Raw genomic sequence first — 19,415 nt, 5'->3', positions numbered from 1 at the left:
ATTGCGCCGTTATATTAGTTATCTTAACAGTATCTTAATATTGTTAATACTGTCTGCTAATCATTACAGTTAGACTTTAAAGTTGGGTCTTTTCCATCTCCATGGTGACACAGTCATGGTCTGCAGTGGTTGTGGTTGAGACTCGACCTGGGACCAGGTCCTGAGACTGGTTTCCCAAATCCCAGTGGATGCATGAAGGCCACTAGTTGTCACTGTGAGTTTGACAGAGCCCAAAACCTGGCTTCATATTCAACATACAGACATGACAGTGGTATTGATCTTCTGATCCAACTCCCTGCACGAAGTGAATAAGAATATTTCCTAAAATGTCAAACAAGTTAAAATCATGTTGATAAGCCCACCTCCCAAAAATAAATTGGCTAAAAATAACACAAAATGGCTGTAAAATCCTATCAACTGGCCTAGAGGAAAAATTCTGACATATCTCCTTTTTGAATGTGACGTTAAAAGTGCTGTTAGAGTTAGTGTGAACATACAATAGCTGTCCCCTTTCTTGTCAACGTGAGAGAATGTTTTATAGAATTATTCTGGTGAAATCTTGTTGGTTAAATTAATTAAGGCTATGTAGGCTTCTAGTAACTGCTCCTGTTCCGCAGTCATCAACACAAAAGTGAGCAGATCCATAAATGCACAAGACTTGAAAGAGCTGTCAAACAGACTGATAATGGAAAATCTTCAAAGACATGTAGCTCTCGGCTTCCAGCCATTACAAACCAAGTGCCAAGAATCTGGTCATCCATTCCTTCCTTTTATTTGACCAGTGGCGTCAAGCTGAGATGATCAGCACTTCTTTAAATTAACCAGAGATGGAAAAAGGACCCCTGGCCAACCAACTACTGCACTCTGTAATTCAGTGTCAACTGGATTGGCTTTGTAGTCTTGAGGACATTTCCTGCTCATCCAAACACTTCATCCTCAGTTGTTCCTCGTGCTAAACTCTCTTTGGCGCTTAAAGCATTTCCAGTTCACCTTTTTTCACTGCACTGGATGACTGATAATTTTCATAAACATTGAACTCTTCCTCTGTTAACATGAGCTCCATTATTATGAAATCACATCCTTATAAAGCTGCTGTGATTGGGCTTTAGTTGAGGGCAGAGTTGTTTGACTGTTCATCTGGCTGGCAGAGTACTTGGAGCCCTGGTTTTACTCAGGAGACCCCAACTGACACCGAGATGAACTAAGAGCTCGCTGTCTCTCTGGAGAGGAGCACTCAGTGTCACTTTCCATAAAGCAAGAGGAGGCAGTTGCACAAAGGTGACAAAGCAAGGTGCAGTAGCACACTGTCATTTTTTAGTATTTCTTAGTATCACCAGTAATACTAGCCTGTGAATCGCTAATGCAAATCAACAAAGGTGTGTTCATAGTGAATTTTCACCTGCGTCATTCACATGAATTTGGCCACTGGAATTTTTGTGCAGTCTGTGTTTATTCACCCTAAACATCCATGCTGCGTCCAAAAGCACTACCCTCAAAAACTCTGCAAGGGAACAAAAGTAGTGTCCATAGTCATGTACTTACTACTAATAGTCCCACAATGCAATGCTCCACATTTTTTAGGTGTGAAAATAATCCTCTCTACAGCTGACAGTGATGCCGCAGCATGATGATGATCTGTACTGTTCAAAATCTTAATTTACTGCTCACTCTGAAGTAAACTACTGGGTGTCTATCACATGGGGAGTTACAAACATTTGAAAAGCTTGAAACATTTTCAACTCAAATTTCTGCAGCCTGAGGCAAAACACGTCCCTCCGTTGTCCTTATATGCAAAAGCAACACTTCTGATTTTTGTCTACAAAACAGTCCCATTTTAGTACTGTTACCTATGCAAAACATGTTTATGACAAAAGTCTGCAAAACTATGATGATTTGGTGTAAACTCATCATGCACCAGCCATGCACAGAAAAGCTAAGAATTCCCTTTTTTTATATACAGTGCATGTAAAAAGATCATGCACAAATTCAGAAATGCACTTTCTACTGTGCACCAATGTCATTACAAAGTCCCTTGTCAGTCTGTGTTGTTTTCAGTGTCTATCACCTGTGTGCATACTCAGCCTTTCACAAGCAGAGTGACTGATACGTTCTTTCCTGTCTTTCACTCTTTCTCGTCTTTAATTTTGAACTCCCACATCTTCTGGAAATGTAAACATTTTGGCCACCTCTGCACTTAATGTTTTATAATCAAAGTCAATACACTTTAACACCCTTTCAACCTCTTTCATTTCAGTTTTCATTAATTTCCCTAAGGTCGTCCTCTCCCCACAGCCTGAAGTAAAACCTCAGCTTCACCTTGATCACGACCAGTAAACAGGACTTAAGACACTTATGGCACCAAATGAAGACAGGTCTGTTTTAACCCATCTCAGTCTAAATCTACACAGCCATCTTTGAATCAGGCATCTAATCACCCAGCTCTCTGTCAGGACAGCATCTCATGAAATGACCACACTGGCACAAACAGGGCTCATAATAGAAAGTAGAAAAAAAAAATTGGCTTAGGATCAAAACCTCTCAAAATCTCCCTTCAAAATTGGTTACTTGAAAAAAACCTGAGAGAGAAGCAAATTCATCACTTAAATAGAGATCAGTGAGGATTTACCACTTGCATTAAATATACTACAGTCAGACAATCCAAACTTTGAGTAGCGCAGGGCAAACAGGTTGAGCCAATGCACTGACTTTTCCCTTTTAATCAAATGGGGCTCACCTTTATTACAACTGGCAGCTTTTTGGAGCCTGTATTAAAGGAACTGCATCTGAAGGCACTTCCATCTAAACCTCGACATTCAGCAGTGGTGGATGTGACTTTGATTTGGGATGAGGTGAAAGCTGTAAAGTTTCTAACATAACTAAACCCACAAAATGTGTGTAGTGATGTATCATAAAAGGGAAAGTCCACTAAATGTAAGGCTGCAGCCATCAGCCAGCTAGTTTGTCTCTGCCTGAAGCTCACTGGCAAATTGCCAAAAAAGGCTTTATGGCTTTACTTTATGGTTTCTTTACAGATTAAACAAACAAGATATAAAGTATTTTGTTACAGTTGGACAGACACTAGGTTACCTAATTTTGCTTTAAGCAGGACATGCTAATCATCACTGAACAACTGAACAGGAACATATTATTGTGCTGAAGGTATAGGCTATTCTTATTTGTGATACTTGGAATGATAAGGGTAGAGTTAATCCACTGAAAAGAGAAACAGAGACAGAAATAGACAGGAGAGATGGGACACAGGCACACACACAGACAGTAAACAATATGAACTATATCGCAACTCAATACAGAGAGCTAAGGAGAGATGGCAAGTGAGAGCAACCAGACAGTGTATTGGAAATGAAGTGTGTTCCAAGCATCAAAACACACACACACACACACACACACACACACACATAGAAACTTGCCTCCTCAGCACTTAGACAGCATGACAACACCCTGTCTGATATTGCTCTCTTACTGTCACTCATGCTGCACCTCTGGCATTCAGAAGCTACTGTACATAGATAAATTGCACGCAGGGACTCACAAACACAGAGCTCCTGACTGGCTGCATTGTATGTGTGTATAGATATAAGTACTGGAACTGCATAGCGGCCATGTTAGGAAAAATGCAGTGTAATACCAACTACAGCTATTTTATCTTTATTAAACATTTAACATACTGTGAGACAGAGACATGATAGACAAACCTAGGATGTACCACTTTACTGATTGATTTCAAGCAATCAGTGGTGATGAGTGCTGTTGTGGTAGCAGTGGCCTTGGACTCAAGGATATGAGCTCAGCTCAACTCTGAATGTTGTACAGCTTGTTTTTACTGGTCAGGAAATAAAATTGAATTTGATGCTACTGTCATTAGGACACATACATCCATGCTCTATGTATATGTTACATGAGCCAGCAGTGTAGTCTACATCATGAAACATCATACTGATGCATAATACAAATGTATCTTTTCTCCCCACACTACAATGCTATTTTAGAAAAAATAGTTCCTTCATTTATCCACTTTGTTGCATTGCTTATTGTACCCAGACTCATTTGAGTCATTCAATATTCATTTAGCTCCACTGAGTGTTGCTTAAATGTGATAAATTAGTTGATGGTAAATTGTGTGTGTGTGTGTGTGTGTGTGTGTGTGTGTGTGTGTGTGTGTGTGTGTGTGTGTGTGTGTGTGTGTGTGTGTGTGTGTGTGTGGAGGAGACAGTGTTCAGCAGCTGTGTGAACATTCTACATCACCTGAAAGTATACAAATGCTACAGTCTTAATCCATAGATAAACACAACTGTATGCAGTGCAGTGTCCAGATGTGAAATGTGAAAAGTGAAAATAACACTTCACTGAAAGCTGACAATACACCTGTATTGTATAGGAACAACTCAGGACATTAAATGCCCTCTGTTTGACCACTCAGCTGCTCTCCTGCATGTTAGAGACCTCCTGTTTCCTTAAGGATGATTACAACTTCATACATCAACAGGTGAAATCCAGTGCTGAACTATAAATTAAAACCTGAAACAGGTTTCTACAGAGGGACGTACATTAACCCCTTGAATCTAGTTTAAAGCCAGCTTGTCTTGGACTAATCTATATCTGGAGTAAAGCCTAATAAAGGTTAATCATTCTTTTCAGTAGGAATTGCTTAATGTTTTATTTTGTTTGTTACACCATTTTTTGGCAGTTTTGCATTTAATTGATAATGTTGAAAAAAAAAAGGAAATGTCGGGGAAGAATGATACAACAGAGGTACAGAAAACTCATCATCTCTGCACACACACACAAACACACATTAAGTCATGCAGTGACGTCTCTTCAATGGTAATAATCATGAATTCAGTTGGACAGACGAGTATTAATTTTACAGTGTGCATATTTAATGTCAAACAATCAGAATCAGGTTGTTTTCATTCCTTCGTCTATTTGTAGGATGTGAAATAACCTGCACCAGAGCGTCCTCCACTGTCACAGCATGATAAGACAGAGGTTTTCAAACCCCCGTCTCTCTGTAACACATTTATCACCTTCACCACTAAATTCATTAATGATTCACACAGTGTTTTCATACCTATTGACAAGGTGAGGAAAAGTTTAAAAAGAAAACTGTCAAACTCCATGTTGATACTGTACACACACATACAGTGTGTCCATGCAAGCGTGTTTGTGTGCGAGTGGAACTGACACACTTGCGTATGTATTGTGTGCATACTGTCACTATTTGCACATCAGGTTTCCAGCAGCTGTGTGAACCATCTGCTTTTGCCAACAGGCTGAGCCAAAAACAGGACATGTGTTTTTTCACTCTGGACACTTTGCTCATCACAAATGTGATTAAACAGCAGATGGATGCAGCAAATACGGGAAATGGTAATTGAGAGAGTGATGGAAAGGTAACAGTATCAAGCAGCCAGTCTCTGAAAAACATAGGTGCCCAGATAGCACAGAGACTAGTCATCTGCATACAGAGGAGCTGGTTGTTTTTATCATTTATGTAATATTTTTTATAATATAAGTAATATTCATATATAAGTTGTAATGATTTCTCCTGGTCTTGCAGAAAAATGTGCAGTTGTATGTGGACTTTCACTGGCTAATGATATTAGCACTTATAAAGAATGTGTCCGCTGTTCAGGTGGCTTTTTAACCTAATCATTAATGTTGCACTTCATTGGATTAAACCGTGCCAACAGACAATTCACAACATAACACAACATGACAACATTGTTGGTTTTTTGTTTTTTTTTTGGTCCATAATTCTTAAATTTAACTTAACAGCTTTGCTCAGTGCACAGTTCAGTAGAATACCTCATGGTTTGGTGTTTTTATTTTTAAAAATCCTTTGGATACCAGGCTGTTTATACTTTGGGTTGATTCTACCTTGGTCGCCATGGAAATCATCAGTACGTCAACAGTACAGTCAGACCTGAATGAAGATGGCCGTCACCTGCAGGAATTAAACTATACAGGGACCTTCAGATGGTGAGAACAAACAAGCTTTCTATAGCTGTTTTACACTTGTAGTCTAGCCAGCTGATGACCAGTTTAGAGGAGCGTTTGGTAACAAAGAAAAACAATCTTTGCTTGAGTGAGTGCAAACTCAGGAACCAAACAATATTAGTTCACTGGGAATTTGGGTATTACTGTTACGCTGTAAAAATCCATATCTGTTTGTAGTGAAATCTAGCTGATTTGCAAGTTTGCTCTCAAAATTACAACAGGTCCTGTTGCTGATAGATAAAAGGACCTTGCTGCTGTATTTTTGCAGTTATTGCTCTGGTTATTGCTCTTTTTTGTGAGGATTTTCCCTGTCTTAGTGTTGTTATTTCTATATCAGAGTTGAGTCTGCAGGAAAACACCTGCAGAAACATGAACTCCCTAGCAGAGGTAAGTTGAAATATGACTGTAACATTAAAACTTAAAAATACTAACATACTGCTAATTTACTTACAAAAATGCTTCAGCAGAACAACTTGAAATAAACCTTAGTGAGATACACACTTTTCATATAATGGCTTTAACATGAATCTCTAGTTGACATTACCCAATTCACTTGCATGTTAATATGATATTTGACTAAATGCTAGCCTGCTCATTCCATTGTTTAAAGAAATATTCTAATATTTTTCCTTGTGTAACAATATTCAGTTCTGAAATTAGCCATTTTGGGAGTGTTACCTTTGATAAATGAGTAGTAAAGTATTTTTTTATACAACTATTCTAAAATTGTTAGCATAGTATAGGTCATCTTTGTCATTACAACAAATGACTGATGCTGTTTCTTTCATGGGGGCACAGTCTGGAGCTGCAGAGGAGAGGACAGAGCAGATCAGAATTAGTTAGACCAGTTTAATAATTCAACATGCCTGAAACCTGGCTCACATTCCAGCCTTTTCTTCTGCAGTTCCTCTACGTTTCCAGATGTAAACAATAGTTTACATAGTAGTTTATGCCTCATAGTAGTTTATGCTTCTATCCCATTACATTCCAGAAGAAAATGTTGAACTTTTCACTCCACTAGATTTATTTGGCAGCAGTTTCTTTTCACATTAGGTTTTTACATGAAGAGAACATATGATAAGCAAAATCCCAACCATTATGTCTTGATTGACCATTACAAAAAGTACCCCATGTGATGTTTTTAGTTTAATCTAAATTTTTCATATAGTTACATTTAAAGAACTAGTTGGGGTGCAGAAAGGTAAAATAATCAATTATTTTACAAAAACAGCAAACATAAGAAAATACTCCCCAAAAAACAAAACAAAAAACTAACAAAAAAAAAAACCCTTAACCTATCAATTATCTCACAACCATTTTACTAGACTAAAACACATCTGTACTCTCACATAAATAGAATTTTAAGTCCAGGACTCTTGCTTGTAATGAAGTATTTTTTACACTGTTATCAGAAATACCTTCGCCAGTTAAGAAAATAGTAACATATAAATAACAGTAAACGAACATCAGTTGAATCAAATGAAATGTTCCTGGAGCAAGATCAGCTTCAAAGTGATTGATTATCCAGTCTGACAACGTGGTGAAAACATGCTGAAGAGCACTAGTTCAGTGTTGGTTTGTAGACGTATGGTTATTCAATCACCTGTGCACCAGTATTAGCTTCTATAACTCAGATTTTTAGTCAGTCCGGACCCAATCAGTGTCATGCTACACTCTGGATCCAATACTGGAAAACATTCATTTAAAATTACATGCAAAATAAAGCCCACTTGTTAATAATTATAAGATAAAATAAACTGAATAATAATAAAATAGAAATCAAAAAAAGTGTGGAGCAAATTGCAAAAAAGACTTTTAGGCCTCTATCAGGAAAGTCATTGCTAGTTAAAGGCTAAGATGAAGAGATATGTTTTTAGCTTTCTTTGAAATTACTATCGAGCTTTGGAAACATACATTGTGCTGTCTGATGATGTCACCAAGTGGCCACATGTACAGTGAGAATAATAATGGACCTCGGCAGCTTCCTTGAGCAACCCCATAGCAGATGTCATGTTTCTCAGACACATCTAACGTACAGTCAGAAGGACCAACCAACTTTTCAAGATGGTTGACTGGGTTTTCGCAGTTAATTGCATCAAGGGCTATGCTGAAGAGGGTAAGAATTGAGACTTTATTTTCATCAGAGTTTAGTCTGAGTTCACTGATTATTTTTGGAAGAGCAGTTCAGTGCTGTTCTAACACCTGACTGAAATATTGTTTTCTTTAAGAAAGGAGTTTATTTGTACTGAAACTGAATCTTTTCAAGTATCTTACTAATGAATAGAAGGTTGGATATCGGCCTACAGCTGGTCTGAGCATTACTGTCTAGGTTGGGTGTCTTTAGTAAGGGTTTTACAACAGCTGCTCTGAAGACATCTGGGAGATGCCACTTTAAAGAGATGTATTTATAATCTGTCAAGCACTGTTGAACACCAGCTTAAAAAAATGCTCTAGGTACAGGGTAAATACATGAGGTGGAGGAGTTACAATCAGTCTTGCAAAGCTTAGTTAATGTAATACAGGTGAAATTTCCCATGATAACATATTTTTCTACAGAGTTTACTGAGATCATCAGTGTTTACATCAGCAGTAATACTGGCAAAACCCATCCTGCCACCAGGCCTGTGGTGATCTTGTGCTCTCCTTGCATTCACACAGCATCTGCAGCACTCGAAGCACTCATTAGACAAATTAGACCAGCGTATGTTGTTGATGGTTCGCTCAGATTTCTTCTGTGTTGTTGGTGTGGTGTAATCTTCTCTTTCCCTCTGAGCAGCGTGGTTCCTTGCTCTCCCCATGCCTTGACAAAGAGGAAACATTCATAAGAGGATAATTGGACCTCCGACATGTTTCCCAGGGTCTAATGTGGTCTCATTCTGTTTCTCTGTAGGTGCACTTCATTATATGTACTCCCAAAGCCACAGGGGCCATAAGACTTGTGTTCATAAACCGCCGGCTCACTGCAATGTTTCAAGTGTCCGTCTGCTTTACCTCACCAAGTATACATTGATGTAGCAGCACAAAACATATCGGGACATAAGAAAAATAGGGCCTACTGTAGACAATAACTGTAATGTCTGTTCTCAAACATGTAGATCGTTTTCTATCTCACTAGTAGATGAGCAGAATGTGCCAATCCTTCAGCAGATAGCAAAGAGCAGAGATTAAACAACAGAGAGGTTTTGCAGTGTTGCAGAGAGAAGGGCAGACAGCCTCTGTTTAAAACTTCTCCCTCTGATCTGAGGATATTTTAACATCCAACCCTTCTGCCCTGGCCTCCACCTCTGTCTGTAGTGTTTAAGCAAGCAGAGAGACAGTAGCAGTGAATGTGCATTTGTTTTTGTGTGTGTGTGTGTGTGTGTGTGTGTGTGTGTGTGTGTGAGACTCTGGCATGGTGCCATCCACCTTGCACAGCCCTTTTTAGTTTTTTAAAACAGCAGGCGAGCAGTCTCTCTAAATCATGTTATTTATGGCTCTTTCTTTTGCAAGTCACTCAAATCTAACTTTGTCTCCAGTAAAAAAATTGAATTTTCTAACATTTGTCACTGTAAATAATTGTAAACGTGTAAACAGCCAAAATGTCTTTTGAAAGCACTGACTCAGGAAGAAAGTGCACAAAACTTTCTAGGCCTATATGTTAGTTTAGAAAAAGAGTCAAGTGGGAGTCAAGACTTTTAGAGTTATAGAGTTTCTGTTTTATTTCGAGATATATGTTTTTGATGTGTTTCTAGCACTGAATTTTTTTTTTGGAGTATTACATTTAAACAGACTCTTTGTATTTCCAATAGTTACTTTGAGGGCAGGCTGCTTCCTGTAATTGAAGATGTATTGATCTATAACTGTGCTCCAGTGTCAGGTAACACTGTCCCTAGTGCACACTTTGAGTTTGACCTCTTCATATATCTGCCATGATGCTCATACACATCTGACCACACGTGAATGCAGCAGCTGGTAGTCAATCACTGGAAATATGAGAGGCATGCAGTGCTTGTGTCTCGTGCAGGTAGCCCTTCATCTGTACTTGCTTTTATGTAAGTATGTGTGGCACAAGGTCCAACACATGAGTGGCAATTTTGATTTAACCTCCATTTACCCTGTGAGTGTTTGCAGAGCATGCTTTTGTTAAGTGCCTGGGATTTTTTTTGTTTTGTTTTGTTTTGTTTTTTTTGCAGTGGGAGATTCATGTTTTTTTTTCTTCCCTTAACCCACATTTTTCCAATCAAGTCTGAGGATATGAACCAGTTGCCTTATGGTCAGTGGGTCATTCACTTCAACCTTCATGCTACTGTCACCCCTTCAGATAACCTTTGCACCGACCTGAGCATTGAGAGTGAACATGCTGGTTCAGCAGACCGTGAATACAGATATAGGAATAATATTCCACCTACCAGCACTGCCAAGAAATAGAAAACATTATTCCCATGTCAGACATCAGCTCAGACAGATGGTCATGTGAGGAGGAGAATGGGAGGCTGAATATCCCTGTCAGTGTCTCTGTGGTCCACCGGGGACGATCCATTGACTGGCTGCTAGATTAATTTAATTCCCACATGAGAACCTATGGACACGAATGTCTTCAGCTACCAGAAACACATAAAAATAACCAAGGCTTTGTTTTTGTATGGCTCACAGAGGTCAATGGTGTATAATATGAGATTTGTCTCTCAGGATAATGAGTCTATAGCTGACTGCGCTAATGATCTGCTGTGTTAAAGGATAATTAGTTTTGGCTCTTCTGGCGTCTTTCAAAGGGATTAGGATACATTTGTTATTGTTTTACAAATAGCTGGGGCGTTTCCCAGTAACTGGGTCAAAATGTACTGTACATCAGTGGCTCACTACATTGAAAGCATGAGTGAGGACACCCTGAGTCTACAATAGATACACTTATTGTATTGTGTTGTTGACTTCTAATGCTAGGTTTAATTAAAAACTTAAATATAATGAAGTGAGGACTACATCATTATAAAGTAATGATGGATAATCATGCAGTGTTTACCTTTTTAAAATTACCTTTTTAAAACACCACTGACTATTACTACAGTGTCACATATTAATCAATGCACAGGTCTCAAGCAGAGATATTTAATAGGCCTTTTTCACAGCTGACATTTTGACATGTTATAGCAGGAAAAACAGCCATAATTAATTTTTTTGTTTTATCTTTTATAAGTCAAAATACCTGGTTTGAAAACAACCCTGTCTTACGGAAATGACATTTGAAACAGCAAATATGTTTTGAATGGAATGTCATTCAGACTAAATTAAATTACATTTATCAACATAATGAGGAAATGAACGTATCTGTAAAGCTGCAAAATGTTCACACAGAACATATCTAACATCAAATGTCAGTATGAAAATACTGACTGACTGTTTTCGCTACAATATGTGCTCAAATTAACTGCAGCGAAATTCATTCATGTTTTTATGGTTAAGTTTTGGCACTGAAAGCACTCGGTTGAGGTTAGAGAAAGACTTAGCCAAATGCTCAAAAAATCAACGCTGACTTCAAGCACAAGACCTGACTTTTTTTTACTTTATGGATAATTAAACAAAATCACAATTTTTCATAACTTGGATCAAAATGACAGAGTCTAGATAATGACATGAAGGTGAGATGACAGGAACCTGCTTATGGTACAGGTGTGTAAGTGTGTAAGGTTTTATGATAAAGAAGAACATGCAAAATAATCACTATTATAGTTAAACACTTACCAGAATCCTTAAACTGATTTTACTTCATGTCCAGCAGCTTCTGAGCAGCACATATTTTTGCAGTTCGTAAATAAAAAAAAAAAATCTTGTTCTTATAGGATGACACAATGTAACAGAGACCTTTAAAAATGTAATTATAACAGCTTTCATCTGCCATGTTATCTACTTTAAATATCACTTATTAATCAAGTCATTTTAGGGATTTCACAAAGGTGGGATATTACTAAATTACACCATATATATGTTTATTAAATTGGTTTAACATACTGTACATCATATTAAGCATAAGAAATAATAAATAATTCATATTTTACCCGTAATTATTAATACAAAAAGGTTTGTGGGTATTGAGGTATAGCAGTAAAAACATAAACATAGTCATGTTGTGACATACTCTGTAAACAGATGGACTGAAGCAAGCTGCTGGAAGACTAACAGCTGTGAATTTGTCTCCTTCACATCTTCACATCACAGTGACCTTTACTTCCATCTCTAACATATGGGATCATTTGGACTTTATCCAAATATCCAATGTTAATGGCTAAAATAAGGCCAATGTCAAAAAATGTCTTTTTTTTTCCTTTTTAGTTTAGATTCTGTTGATCGTGTTGTTCTCTTTCTTTTCTTCGTCTCTCATTACTCTTTCTTTCTCTTTCTTTCCTCTGGCTATTCTTCTCATTCCTCATTCTGTATATGAAAGCCTGAAGTTGCGAGGTCATACAGTGCCCCTCTACATGTTTGTGTTAAATTCCCCTTTGTATGATGTTATGACCTGCTGAGGTGTGCATTAAATCAGGAGATGTGTCAACCAGAGCAGCCAGCTAATGGGAGCCAAGGTTGGGGCACTTTGGCCTTGTTTTTACAGAAGTGTTGAAGAGTAGAAAATACACCTTGGAAATCAATGTTGCTTTCCTCCTCTTTCTTGCAGTCTCAGCAGAAGTGCATTGTGATCTTTGCCTTGGTGTGCTGCTTCGCCATACTGGTGGCGCTGATTTTCTCAGCTGTGGACATTTGGGGCGAGGATGAAGATGGGATCACAGAGGAGAACTGTAGCAGGGACTGCAGGTGAGAAATTCAGAACCACAATCACACAGTTCATTGTCCATGGACCCCTCATCACAGCCTTTGTCTGGACACGTTTACGAATAGTTTAGCAAAAGTGTGTTTTTTTCTTTACCAGAATGTTTGACATCAAGCTGTTTCAGAGGTCTGAAGTCAAGAAAGAAAGCAAAGACGAAGACAAAACAAACTTTGATTTTGTGCCTTCTTCCTCTTTTATTCATCTCAAATCAAATCCCCTCAAATTTATGTTTTGACCCCTTTGGTGGCACTTACCTCTGAGCTGGAAACTGCTGTATTATGTCATATTAGACTTTACTATTATTATCATTATTAGTTATTATTAAGCAACAATATCTGTCCCTAATTACATTCTGCTACACAATGAAATGTGTTTTTTTTTCTTAGTTCATCCCATTGTCTCTATTTTGTGGCATTGTTTATAAGCCAAATAATTTATGGGAAGAAACAACTGAGGGTTTCTTAATTTATAGAAGCTATATTGAGTACAGAAAACAGTAGAGTAAAAAAGTAATTTATTGTAATACTGTAAATATTTTTGAATTATAGGGACCTCTAGTTTATGCCATTGGTGTTAATATCTTTTATGAATGAAACCCGGATTTCTTTCACCCATTTGGCTTGCCTTGGCCTTGCTTTGTGTTCCACCAGCTTCCATTGGGAGAAACAAATAGTTTTTAGTTTTTGAACATAAAGTAATCTCAATCTGTGCAATGTTGCGACCCAGCAGGTTTGACCCTCTGGCTTAATATAAACTGCAGTTTACGGGCTGCAAACCTCTTGTAGTAGCACCAATACATAACAAATCTTTGCTCCCTCAGCCTGATCCTATTGTTGCCACCCCCACTGCCCTGAAATGATGACCAGGTTGTTTTGAAAGTTACTTTATACCAGACTATAGCAAGTTTCTACAGTCTGTTTTCAGAATGTGAATCCTCAACAAAAAAGGCTGAAGACCACTGCAGTATATCCTGGTTTTCCAGAGTGAAACTGGTTGATCAGCAGTCGTTTGGCTGATGCAGCAGTCCCTGTTCTCCTAGTCTCCCATTCCTGCTGGTACCATTAGACTCTTATCATTCAATTTACCATTCAGCCTTGAATTACTTCCCTCCTTCTCTTTCATTATGTCTGTGTCCATCTACTCTTGCCCTCATCTTCCTCAAATCACCCATTTAAACAGCCTTCCAGAGAACTCCGGCAACTTGCAAAGCTAAAATTGGAGCCCTCTCCTCCTCTGAAGGACTCCTGGAGCTTCAGGGTAGAATGAGAGATGAATGCAAGGTTGGGGGAGGGATGATGGGGAGCAAGGGTGAACCAGATGGAGGGAGGAGAAGAGGAAGATGTCAGGGTAGATTTGCGGTTGGAATGAGTGAGAGATGAATAGATTCATCAGCTGTTATTGTCTTGCTGTCTGGGATGACGGGGGCCTTGTCAGTTGCAGACTTAACTCCAAACAGATTTCGGAAATATGTGCTGTCACATCTCCAAGTGTGCACTGTTATATATATATCCCATAAAGTTAATGATGAAGTTTTAATGTGACATGCATCATTTGAAAGAGCTATAGGGTGTGCGAGTTCAACATAATTAATGATTTCATAAAGTATTTTGCTCTAAGCAATTTCCACTGTAAAGTAGAGAAAGTGATAGATTACTATGAGACTGGCGCATTGATAATAGGGTGCAGCGAGCCCTGCTCATGCTCACTTAAATTCTTAAAGGAACTCATAATTCCTCAAATGTCATTTCTTACACCAAATGTTCACACTTTCCAGCAATTAACTTAACACTTAACTTAAAATGAAATCCAAGACTTTTTCTAATAAATAATCTTTAAATAATTACAGCAGACAGGCCTGCTGTGGTGCTCTGCAGCCATTACTCTCCTCTCACAGATAAAAAGCTCTTCCTGAGCCTTTTAGTTGCCCACATAATGACTCAGCAGCTTTTTTGTTTGTGATGTTGTAATTTAGACATGTCACACACAGTTGGTTGTTTTGTTGTGTAGATTTCCCTTATATCTTGTTCTGCCTGCATAATGAATGATGCTAATGCTTGCATTTCAAGAGCAGGAGACCTGAGATAGGTTGCTGCTATTGTGCATCTACAAAGAAAATATGGTCCAGATTGTTGCTTCATGTATTTGCCTTGCAGAGCAGTCAAACATATGATTAATTTGATTTATAATTTTCCCCACTGAGGGTGAACAACTTCAGGCTTACAGCTGTGTGTGTTGTTTGGTTGTCAGTCTATTTTATTATGACTATTTTCGGCTTAGCGATTATATTATTTATTTTAGGATTATACTATTTATTTTAGGATATATTCCTTTTTTTAGTGAGTATAACTATTTATTATTTTAGGATATTATATTATTATTTTAGGATACTGCTATATGGAGTGCTGCTGAACTAAGATTTGTTGTATTGTTTTATCAGTGCAATGACAATTAAGTATCTATCTATCTTGGTTGTTGTAAGAAAATAAGCTTATACCCTCTCATCTGGTTTTATCCAAATGCCAGTCTGATGTATCCCTCATGTAGATGTGTAATTGCCTGGCGTCAGATGACTGATAAGCAGCTTAGTATTGATCTGCAGTTGCCTTGTGGAATAGCAGAATCATGCGTGGAGAACCAGACTTAACTCATCCTCAAAATCTGTGGAGCTTTTAGCACCTCCTGAGCAGGCGGCTGCTTCAGGATACAACATTTCAAAACATTTCTGAGAGCAAATGTGCTTTCTCCGTCAGTATTTTAAAATAGCAGGGTGGTTCTTGCACCTTATCATGTTTCCTGGAACTGACTTGACCTACTGTAAGCTACTAGATATAACACACTTAATTGGATTTACATGCATTGTCTCAAATGCCCTTCTACACATAAATCTATCACTAAGTTAGTATGTACAGTCCTTCTTAAGTTAGTGACTACAAGCCAGCTGGGATAGACCTTTAAAACTTAAAACATGTCTTAGCTAAGACTTCAGTAATGTGTAGATTGGTTGCTAGTGAATATACAGTGTGTGGGTTTCAGAGAGGGCAGTATTCAGCCAGTTTACAGTGGGTGGGAAACATCGACCCATAGGCTAACGGATCTGAAGTAATTTGGTCATTTAGTCAGACAATGTTGGCATAATGTTTTGTCATTTTTATGTTAACTGAGTACATTTTTGTGATAATTTAACACAGTTTTCACAGTTTATGTCATAATTACAAAGCATTTTAAGGCAGGTATGCTGGTAATATTGCTTTTTACCATTTTTACCCTCCAATCTAAACAAGTCAAGCTAACATAAGTTTTGTCAGTTCAGTTAGCAAGTTCAGTTAACCACCTGGTGATCAGTTGCTGTCAGTATTCAGGAACAACCTATCTCTATGTTATTATAAATCTCCCTAATAAACACCTAGGTGACAACTATCGTAAGTTTGAACTTGAAAGTAACTGGAGCAGCTGGCTCAAAGGCAGAGCACAGAACACGCCACATGCACAATTTCAGGCTTCAAAAATCTAATTTAGATCTTTGCTGAAGCCAACACAAAACAAGAAAAACAGAATGGGCAGAGGAAAACAATTGGACAAGCCACAGAAACTAGGAAACCAAACTAATCAAATTGCTCTCTTATGAAGCAGGACTGACTGGAGCGAAGGTAGCTGGCGTCTCTGAGACTCAGCAACCAGCATGGGGAACATCGAGGTATACAGTATAGGAGCTTAACAGGTCTGGCAAATGATGAGGTGGATCAGTCAAACTATTGGCCATCAGTCATGTCTGGAAACACCACTTGTGACAGACAAGGAACAATGTAATAAACTAAGTACTTGCTGTCTACATTCATTTACATAAACACAGAGGCAGGAAACATCCTGAAGTGGTTCAAGGTTCAGGTAGTGCATTGAAATTTGCATAGTAAGTGTGTTTACTGTGACAGCAGTGTTTTGGTGAAACACTGGACTTAACATTTCCCTTTAAAATGAATCGCATGCGGGGAGCAGAACAGTAGCAGGCCCTGTGATACCCATATTAATGTTCTCATTGCTGTACACCCAGAGCTCAGGGCAGCTTTTGAGACGGTGGGTAATTTATATCAGATGTCAGGAGCTGACTCTGATTTTTACTGCTATAGCAAGCACACAGTATCACAAGCATTAGCATTATCCTGACATGTTTAATGATTTTCATATGATGTTTACTGTTTATTTAAGCTGTAAACTTACCTCAGCCGTGACAGCTCTATAATGGAGTTGAAATATTTTTGGAAGAAAACATCAGGAGGGAGAGTTCATTGTAACAGAATAAATTTAAGTGATCTAGCTGTTCTCACCTATCTCTAAGAGAAGATGGGAATCCATTATCATTCTGAGAGGGAGGGATTTTACATCCAGACACACACACTCTCTGTTTCTCTGTCTTGCTGTTTCATGTGAGCACAAACACCCCATCCTGTTTACACCACTTAGGTGTCGGCTGCTAGGGCTGAATCACACCCATGAGTTTGCAGATGGGTTACAAGTAGGGGACTAACAGTGGACACCATAGACTGCATAAAATCAATGAATCCATTGCAGGCAGAAATAACCTCTGCGTCCCTGCTTTCTCTTCCTTTAATACCAAAATCTGTCTGGCTGCTTGAACCATCTCAGAATCCCCATTCATCATACGTAAAAGCCATTAGAGTGGCCTGAGAGGATTTCTTTCAGAATAAGATTACCTCTCGTCCTCTTCAATCTGTTTTCCATCCATCCTTGTTTTTCGTCATCGTGAGGTGTTTACTGGAGCTGTCCTAGTTTTTGCTGTCTCTTCAGAACAGAGGATACGCTACAACGTATGATCGTTAATCTTCTTTGTAATTTTATCTCAGCTCACTGTATTAGTTTCCTTTTGTCTTTTCACTCTTCATTCTTCATTTCACTCACTGTCAGGGTGTTCCGTGTTCAAGCTGACAAATGAAAGAACATCCACCATAATAAAACCCTCAGGGACTTTACTTGTGACCAGTGCTTCAATAAACATATTGATTGGCATTTTGATGAGCAGAAATTAGCATGTTATCATCACAGAGGGTGTGAGTCCTACAGTTTGACCCTTGGCCACTTTCCAAAACCTGACCTAGCTTTGCTTTAGCCAGGAATGCTGTGCAGTTGGCAGTGTGCCTCTCAATGTGTTGCCAGTACATTATCGCCTGCAGCACATGCTCCCGCCAGTGTGCCCTTGAGTGAAGCACTCACTAGACCCTGAGTTGTCACACGTTGGCTGACCCTGTGCTCTGACTGGTCCGAGTGCTAAGATCTATTCGGTATTACAGAGCCCTCACCAGGGAGTCCACCAGGACAAACGCCACTATGTTTCATAGCCACAAGTTTGAAAAATCAGGGAAAATTAATCTTGTTTTTCACCAGTTCATAGACACTTTTGCTACAGTTTAGAGGTGGTGTACTGTGTATGTGATTCTAACTTGATCAATGACATCAACTTTACACTGAGCCCTCCAAAGTTTTGGACTTCATATGCAATTTGATTTAATTAACCAAGAGGCCAAGGATTAATCAATACACAACACAATGAAAACACTCTACACCGCTGCAGGAGCTGATTTTAAAGCTGCTCTAATCAATATTGTTATATCAACAATGGATCAAATGACTATGTGTAATGTGAAAGGTGTCACTCAAAGTGATGGGACTCACAGAGAATGATCACACACTTCAGTTCCTGTCAGTGTCAGTGCCTCTTTCAGCTCTGTGCTCCCTGCTTTGGTCACTCAGATTCTCGTTTTGATGCATCCTTTTTATAAGGATTGTAGTACATGACCAACCAGCAAATGTCGTTGCCCTTTCAGTCATGATGACATCCTGTCTATGACTGCACTGATGAGATTAATAGTTGTGGAAGTATTGCGTTGATTAGACTAAAATAATGTCATGTTTAATAAGAGTCTTAAGGTATAAGATTGTTCTTGGCATATCCCCTGCCTCACTGCCTGCATGCACACTTTCACAATGGCTTAGTTTAGAGCACAGTATGCAGCATATTTCCCATAACATTTCTTGCCATAATTCATCCTTTCATGTGGAAGTGAATGAATTCTTGTGCAGGAGTGGTTTTGTTGGTTTTGTGGACAGGAATTTACATCTGAGCTGCTCACCCTTGCTGATCCCCCTCTTCCCCTTTATATTTGTTTCTTAAGATCCTGTTGGCAGAGATCGATATTTAAGCCAGATACAGGCAGAATGCAGTGAGCGTTGGAGCTTGTTAATAGCCTGGTTCTGTGTGGCTGCAGATCTAGGGCTGCCATGGGTAATTTAATTTGTTGACTCCAGTGGTAATGCTCCTGTCATTTTCAGACATCCCGGTGGGGTAAAGTGGGAACTGGAAATACATTAGGGAGAGCTGAGAGTCACAGTTAGCCAGATAACTTGACATTACACCATGGCAGAAAGTGCAGAGATATTCACAGTGATGTATTCAAAACATTAAAAAGCAAAACACCTATCACTGAGAACATTTTCCACGTCATTTAACACTTAGGTCGGTGGTACAGTTTTATTATAAAGAGAAATGTCTGATGTACTGAATCTTCAGCAGATAATCTCAAAGCTG

The 19,415-nt window shown here is 38.7% G+C and overlaps 1 protein-coding gene across 1 annotated transcript in view; it reads left to right on the top strand.

Annotated features, from left to right (window-relative positions):
* Positions 1-19,415, top strand: part of LOC139622658 (inactive phospholipase D5-like) — a 50,745-nt gene that overhangs the window by 16,772 nt on the left and 14,558 nt on the right. Inside the window, exon 2 of the mRNA XM_071480145.1 lies at positions 12,665-12,801. Coding sequence (XP_071336246.1) covers positions 12,665-12,801 — 137 coding nt within the window. The remainder of the gene's footprint in view (positions 1-12,664; positions 12,802-19,415) is intronic.

The sequence above is a fragment of the Trachinotus anak genome, unplaced genomic scaffold, assembly GCF_046630095.1.
Source record: "Trachinotus anak isolate AG129_WGS33_773 ecotype Australia unplaced genomic scaffold, CSIRO_AGI_Tana_v1 ptg000007l, whole genome shotgun sequence".
Taxonomy (NCBI): domain Eukaryota; kingdom Metazoa; phylum Chordata; class Actinopteri; order Carangiformes; family Carangidae; genus Trachinotus; species Trachinotus anak.
This window is presented reverse-complemented; position numbering and strand designations above follow the sequence as displayed.